The sequence below is a fragment of the Salvia hispanica genome, chromosome 5 (assembly GCF_023119035.1).
Source record: "Salvia hispanica cultivar TCC Black 2014 chromosome 5, UniMelb_Shisp_WGS_1.0, whole genome shotgun sequence".
Lineage (NCBI taxonomy): Eukaryota > Viridiplantae > Streptophyta > Magnoliopsida > Lamiales > Lamiaceae > Salvia > Salvia hispanica.
This window is the reverse complement of record NC_062969.1, coordinates 29,296,208-29,304,251: the sequence shown is the minus strand read 5'-3', so window position 1 is coordinate 29,304,251 and position 8,044 is coordinate 29,296,208. Positions and strand designations below refer to the sequence as shown.

Below are 8,044 nucleotides of genomic sequence, written 5' to 3'. Positions count from 1 at the left end.
CTAATTCCTAAATCATACATCACCGTGCTTTGGTTTCGAATTAATTAATTCAATGTAAACATTAGAACATAGATTATTCAACTTCATTAGTTACGGCTTATAATACTATATTGAAGATTGAAATAAGTTCTTAATTTCACAGAAGAATCTTCTGTTCCTTTTTCTTGTCGTGTGATTTTGTTTTAACCCACAAGCTTTAATCTTTGACCAGTATAGAAAACAAACTGACTAGTTCAACAATCAAAATATCGAAAACCATATTCCTATCTAAATAATTTTGATATAATTTCAAATGCAATGTTGTAATTTCATGCATTTTCCTTAAATATTTTAATATACTATGATGTACGTGATTCATTATTTTCAATCATTCTTTTGCACAATCTTAAAGTTTAATTGCAGCTGATTTAAAGAATTGGATGAAATTTTGACGCATCTTTCAATTTTTAAATAATAAATCACGAACTTTCAAAAACATGTCATCGAACAAAGATTATTTATGTGAAATGCGAAAATGATGTTAGGTATAAATATAATGTTATCAATGATGTGGATGAATAGTGGACATTAGCTATACTAATACTCGATTTTCATAAAACAAAATTACAAGTTCAGAAATGATTTCTCCATAATGGGTTGTTCGGTTTGCAAGATTGTATCCCGGGATTAAATCAGTAATGTGTTTAGCTCGTGAGATTTAGTCTCCCAACTCAATCCTAGATGGATAATCATGTGATAATTAGTCATAGCTAACCCTATGACTAAAATAATCTCACAACTCAATCTTAGGTTATATCTTAGTATTATTTTATCTAGCAAATCGAATACCACCAACGTGGTCTAATGACGGACAAATCTATCGATAAATGCTTGAAATCTGCCATTAAATATGCGCACTTGTGGGAGACTTTTCAGTTTCACTTTAGCTTTTTGGAGACAGAGAAATCCCAAATTATGTAACCCCCATCTCTCTATAAGGGCGTAAACAAGCCAAGAAATCGAAACTAGGAGCAACCAAGTTTCAAGCTAGAACAGTGATATCATTAAATTTATAATCGTAGAGTTAATTCGAATTCTAGGGCGAAAGTTTATCTGATTAGAAGGCGAAAAACCGATAAGTGTTTCTCTCGCGTTTGGCTATATTGAAAGATCAAACTAAGTGTGGTAAATTAGTCTTGATAGTTGGGGATAAATATAAAATAACAACATATTGCGTGAATTGAAATTGGTAAAGATTACTCTAAGTATCAAATTCTTATTATTTCTTGTCAATTATTCGGATAGTAATTGTTAGCGACTTAGCGTGCTGATGAGCACGGATTTTGAATGTTTTTAAGGCCTATAATTGACTCTTTTAACTATCTTTCATTCAAAATATGTTCTTTAATTGCAATATTTTTACAATTTTATTATTTTGACGTGTTTTATAAGAAATGTGCAAAATAGACTCAAAATGGGCGGAAAAAGGTCGAAATTAAAGCTCGGAGGATTCAGACCATTTCAGCAGTCAGGTGATCCAAAGTCCGCGACGCCGCCGAGAGCGCCAACAATCGATGGAGGTCCAGCGGCCCATTGCGGAAAATAATGCAAAGCCAACCTCCAGCCTAGCTATCCGTTGAGATGAAGTCAACGGTCCGCCGAGTTCAATGCCAATAGTCCTAGAGCAAGTCAGCGATTGAGATGATCAGCGGTCTACTAAGTTTGTGCGACGGGTGCATTCAGCTCTAATTCGCCTCAAGACTTACCTTTCCGAGCCAGAATTGTTACCTTACTGAAGAGTTCTTCCCAGAGTATATGAATACTCTCCATTGTTCGAAATAGAAGAGGTCTAGAATTTTATTGAGAATTCTCTCTCCAAGAATTACACTATTCCATCATCATCATCGTCATTCGACTACCATTCTATCTCAAAAGAATAACTCGTCCCAATAACCCTGAAGTCGTTCGGATATCATATCTGCGTTTTAAATAGACTAAATTAATGAATCATATCAATGGAAAACTCTTGTCTCCACTATTTTCTCAAAACTTTTGATTGCTTTTGTTTGCTGGTTAGTTACTTAAGTTTTAGTTAAAACAAATCCAAACTTCGTTTCTCCAAAGAGTATATTATGTTGAGTATTGTATAGTCATTAGTCAGTATGTAATCTTATTCTCCATGTTCGATACATTGTGCTTACCTTTAGCTATACTGGATCTACCTTGTATACTTACAAATATTTTTAGTGCTAATAAATTGTGCATCACGTGCAGACTACTGTTGTTAGACTGAACAATAAAACCATGGATATCTCTACGCCAATTCTATTTCATGTTTGTCCTAACATAATTTCAATATATACCATGTTGGGGGTATCGTGGAACCCCAGCTTTCCTTAATTACTAGCTTCGACCATGAACGTTTAAGCTGTTATTGTTGGTTGTCAGCCGGGGCGAGATGACGGGGGTGGTTTGTGGGTGTTCGACTTAGAGAGTATGAAAAAACTGACATAGCGCGTGGCGGCGATTTTTTGGTGGATAGTAACTCATCAAATGGTGATGTGGCGGAGGTGTGATGAATGAAGAGATAGAGTGTGAGAAAGAAAAAAAAAGAAATAAATTGGAAAAGTAAAAGTAAAGAGAATTTTTTTTTTATTTTAATAAAAAACGTCGAAATCTAATACTACTACTAATATAATATTATCTCCGTCCTTTAATAAATGTCACACTTTTCTTTTTAGTTTGTCTCATATCTCTATAATATTAATATTAATATGAATATACACTGTTTTCTCCCTCAATTTAATAATTACAAAACAATATTTCCTAAAATAATGTGCAATGCCCTAAACATGCCATCTATTATAGAATGGGAGAAATCAATTTGCTTGCTAAATTACCTTTTTCCTATACACTTTTTTTTTCTGTTAACTCAACTTCAATTTCACCCAAAATTGGTTAGGGTGAAGAAATTGCATTTTTTAATTTTTTTTTTGAGATATGCTGTTCTAATTTCAAAAGGAGTGTAATCGACTAAAATTGACCTAGCTATATATATATATTTTATCTTAGCTATCATTTGCAGTACTACTAATCGTCATGGATACTCCTTGGTTTTAATGATTTGAATGAATAAACTCCTCAATGAGTACTCATTGAAATTAATAATTTGAAATAATTTACAAAATTTACTTTCACTTCAAATTCTTCAATCTGTTTAATCAATTCTAATCAAAAGACTTCCTCATTCAAATAATTTCGTGCATTTGCATTGTTTTTTGCCCTTGCGATTGCCAATATGTTTATGTTTTTGCTTTCTTTTGTGGTTTGTAATTTTTGCTTTTGACGTAAGTAATAGATTCTCCAATATTGCTTTTATCCACCCAAGTTTCTTTTCTCCACTGATAATATCCCAACAGAAAATAAGTTTCCCAAATAGTAATCTACTCCTATACCATAGTTTAGCAATTTTCTGCTGTGTACAATTCATAAATTACTAAGACCAAATTCTGATTTTTCACACCAATCTATATATCTATTCAGCAATTACTTAATTTACGGATTTTATCTAACAATATCGGGCTCCGATCAAATTTGGATTTCATATAGAGGGAACATCTTTTTAGATCCACGAACTTTGCTAAAATATCATTTTAGGTCCGAGAATTTTGAAAATATCATTTTAAGTCCGTGAACCATAAGTTAATATCATTTGAGGTATTTTAAACTTTTTTCGGACGAAAATGCCCTTAAGGCCTTCAAAGGGCAATTTGGACAATTCTTTCTATAATTATAATTATTTAACTATAATTAAAATTTGCCGTAAAAAGTGTCTTAGTTTTTTCTATTTAGTTTATTTTTTTAAAATTAGATAGCTACTACTACCTCCGTCCACCAAAATTTGTCCCACTTTGACCCGGCACGAAATGTAATGAAAAGTGAGTTGAAAAAATTAGTGAATTGTGGGTCCCTACTTTTATATATTAGTTTTATAATAAAATGTGAGTAGGAATGAGTCGGTGGAATATGTGGTTCACTACCAAAAATGGTAAAAGTGAAATATGACAAATTTTGGTGGACGGAGGTAGTAATTTGGATTGTCATTCGGAGGTGAATTTCAAAATGAAGATCAATTAACATCTAAATTGAATTTAAATATAAAAATTTGCCGTTAAAAATTGTTGGATTACATGTCTCTGATGCAAGATGATTGGCGAAAGAATTGTCCAAATTGACCTTTGAAGGTCTTAAGGGTATTTTCGTCCAAAAAAATTTCAAAATACCTCAAATGATATTAACCTGTAGTTGATGAACCTAAAATGATATTTTCAAAGTTCACGGACCTAAAATAATATTTTGGCAAAGTTCGTGGACCTAAAAACATGTTCCCTCTTTCATATATTTCAGTTAATCATATGTAATTTAGTCGAAGAAACAAGACTATGGTAACCAAAATTCACTTCAGTTGACCAGCTTGAATTATCGTATACTCATTTCAATCTCCATGAATTTTCATATTTATCTGATTCTTGTTAAATGCACAAATATTCTTTTTTACTATTTTTGGTAAGTAAATCCTATAATGCATTAACTCATTTTATTTATAATTATTATAAAAATATTTCACTGACCTTTTTTTATGGGATTGGGATGAGTATACTTTTATTACTGGATTGGAATGAGTATAAATTAGTCGAAAAAGAGGACAGTGGTAATTAAATTTATTTATTTTTTTGCAATCTGAATCAATTGAATAATCAAGATTCGAAATATTAGTATTAAATGCAATTATTCCATGTTTCTAAAAAAATAAAGCCCTACAATTGCGAATAAGGAAAAGTCACGAGAACAAAAAAAAAAAAAAAAAATTGACTGAAAAAGATGTCTTGGATTTCATACCAAAGACCAAACTTTCAAATACAGTCATACAATTTGTGTTGTCTCTCTCTCTAGCAAATGAGGAGGCATTTCAACAACTCTCCTCATAGATGACGAGATCCTTTTTGGGCATCATATCCGCCACCATTCTACTCCTTTTCTCCGTGATTCCTCCGCCGCCAGCCTCCGCGCTCGGCGGCTCCGGCGCCACCATCGCCGCCGTGTACGGATCCTCCACCACCGTCTGCTCCATAGCAGCCGAACAAGCCATCCAACAAATCCAGTGCTGGAGGGATGGCCAATTGCTGCCCCCAATCCTCCCTACCGTCTCCTTCGATTACCTCGCCGGCGGCCGTGACACTCTCTGCGCCGTCCGCTCCGGCGGCCTCAGCCTCCTCTGCTGGAACACCACCTTCGCCCCCAAACGCATCTACAACACCTCCTCCGCCCCCCTCACCTCCCTCGCAATCGGAGACGCCCAAATCTGCGCATTGAGGAATACTACTTCCGATTCTGCAATTTGCTGGCGCGGAAATTCCGTTCAATTTCCCGATCGATTTCGCATGATTTCGTCGGGGCTCCGATTTTCCTGCGGTGTTACTGAGACTACCAACAGAGTTTTGTGTTGGGGCGACGGCGGCGGCTCTTCATCTTCAGTCCAATTAGATTTTGCAAATTTGTCAATGTTCAATATCCACGTCGGCGGGAATCACGCCTGCGGAATTGACGTCTTAGGAATCGTGATTTGCAAAGGCAGCAACGACACCGGTCAACTGAATATACCGGCCAACACCTCCGGCGATTACAGAGACCTCGCGCTCGGAGCGAGCCACACGTGCGCGATCACGAGGTCCAACGGCAGCGTGGTGTGCTGGGGCGGAGATGACAGAGAGTTCTCGAGCAGCATTACCGATGGAATCTCTTTCGAATCGATTGTTGCAGGTTTCAATTTCACCTGTGGATTGACTCGCCGCAACTTCTCCGTCGTCTGCTGGGGCGCCGGATGGCCTACCAGCGCCAACAACTTGCTGCCGCTGCAGAAGACTCTCCCCGGGCCCTGCGTCCAGACGCCGTGCTCCTGCGGCGAGTATCCCGATTACGAGACGCTCTGCGTTGGAGACGGCCATATCTGCGCTCCTTGTGATCCGATTTCCGCCGATCCTGCTCTGCCTCCGCCTAGAAGCACTAGTCCTTCTCGGGGGCTGAGAAGGGGCTTATTAGCGTTCGCAATTGTAGGATCCGTCGGCGGCTTCGCAGGGATTTGCTCTGTGGTTTACTGTCTCTGGCGTAGCGGCGTTTGTTTCGGGAAGAAGAAGGTGCACAATTCCGTACAGCCGACGATCACCAATTCGGGCAGCAATCCGCCGTCGCGATCGTCGACGCTGCGGCGGCAGGCGTCGATCCTGATGCGGCGGCAGCGGAGCGGCACGTCGTCGAAGCAGCACGCCGACAAGGCGGCGGAGTTTCTCTTCTCCGATCTGGCCGAGGCCACGCGAAACTTCGCCGCCGAGAATAGAATCGGCGCCGGCAGCTTCGGCGTGGTGTACAGAGGGAAACTCCCCAACGGCCGCGAGGTGGCGATCAAGCGGAGCGAATCGGGGTCGAAAGCGAAGAAATTCCAGGAGAAGGAAAACGCGTTCGAATCGGAGATCTCGTTTCTCTCGCGATTGCATCACAAGCATTTAGTTAAATTAGTAGGCTACTGCGAGGAGAAAGAAGAGAGGCTTCTGGTTTACGATTTCATGAAAAATGGAGCTCTCTACGATCACCTCCACAGCAAGAGCAACGTCGAGAAAAGCAGCAGCGTCATCAATTCATGGCGGATGAGGATCAAAATCGCTCTCGACGCCGCCCGCGGCGTCGAGTACCTCCACAGCTACGCGGTCCCCCCGATCATCCACCGTGACATCAAGTCCTCCAACATCCTCCTGGACGCCAGCTGGACGGCGAGGGTGTCCGATTTCGGCCTATCCCTAATGGGGCCGGAGGACGAGAGGGACTACCGGCCCATGAAGGCCGCGGGCACGGTCGGGTACATTGACCCCGAGTATTACGGGCTCAATGTGCTGACGGTGAAGAGCGACGTGTATGGCTTTGGGGTGGTGTTGCTGGAGCTATTGACCGGGAAGCGGGCGATTTTCAAGAACGCGGACGAGGGTGGAGCGCCGGTGAGCGTGGTGGACTACGCCGTGCCAGCGATCATGGCCGGGGAAGTGGGCCGGATCCTGGACAGGCGGGTTGGGGCGGCCGAGGTGAACGAGATGGAGGCGGTGGAGCTGGTGGCGTACACGGCGAGGCATTGTGTGCATTTGGAAGGGAAGGATAGGCCTTCCATGAGTGACATTATCATTAATTTGGATCGAGCTTTGGGTCTGTGTGAAGAGAGCCATGGTAGCATTTCCAGCGGGACAATTTCCATCGCTTCGGATTGAATTCTTTTCAAATTCTTTTTGACCTATTTTTTTTGTTTTAGGTTTAGCATTTTGTAAATTCACGTTTATTTTTCTATACCAAAAATGTTAGATTATTGGCTTTGCTTTGGCTGTGAAAAGAATTCCAGAAGAAACCAAACCAAATAATCGAAAACAAAATGTGTAATTGATGCTAGAATTTCAAGTGTAGGTGCCACGAATGGCCAAGTCTCAAATGAATTTTATTTTCTTTGTACCCATTAATTTACTCAGTGCTGTTTTACTTTTCAAGTGCAAATTCTTTTGTTTTCTTGTCCAATAGGAGTATCTAGGAAGAATTTTCCTTCGGACACGATTGCATAGAAGCTTCGACGAAATGTTGTAGTCCTAGTTCTTTAACAAAGACATTATCATATTGGACTAATTGTATCAAGCATTATATTTTATTTTATAATGATGTTACAAATTTATAAATTGTACTTCCTCCGTCCACACGAAAAATAGTTTCATTTTGTCATTTTTGAATGTCCATAAAAAATAGTCTCGTTATTATAAATGAAAAGTTTCTCTCGCATACTTTTCATACTTTTTCTTCTTTCTCATACTTTATCGATTTTTTCTCCACAATTCACTTACTTTACACAAATAAGATTAATTTTTGGACGGAGTAAAATAAATCGCAGGTAGTGCAGCCTACAAGTTTAATTCTACTTGTTAAATTTCCTATGCATCTATGTAATGTTAATATATTGATTGCTTTGGTGTTTATTTCAAAA

At 39.1% G+C, this 8,044-nt stretch overlaps 1 protein-coding gene across 1 annotated transcript; it reads left to right on the top strand.

Annotated features, from left to right (window-relative positions):
- Positions 1 to 4,905: 4,905 nt before the first annotated feature.
- LOC125186274 (putative serine/threonine-protein kinase-like protein CCR3) lies at positions 4,906 to 7,559 on the top strand. Its single transcript, XM_048082629.1, has one exon. It carries the CDS (start codon positions 4,968 to 4,970, stop codon positions 7,287 to 7,289), a length of 2,322 nt encoding a protein of 773 aa, XP_047938586.1. The 5' UTR covers positions 4,906 to 4,967; the 3' UTR covers positions 7,290 to 7,559.
- The last annotated feature ends 485 nt before the right edge of the window (positions 7,560 to 8,044 follow it).

Coding starts and splice junctions, on each gene's coding strand:
- LOC125186274 (XM_048082629.1), top strand. CDS start 4,968: ATGACGAGATCCTTTTTGGGCATCATATCCGCCACCATTCTACTCCTT.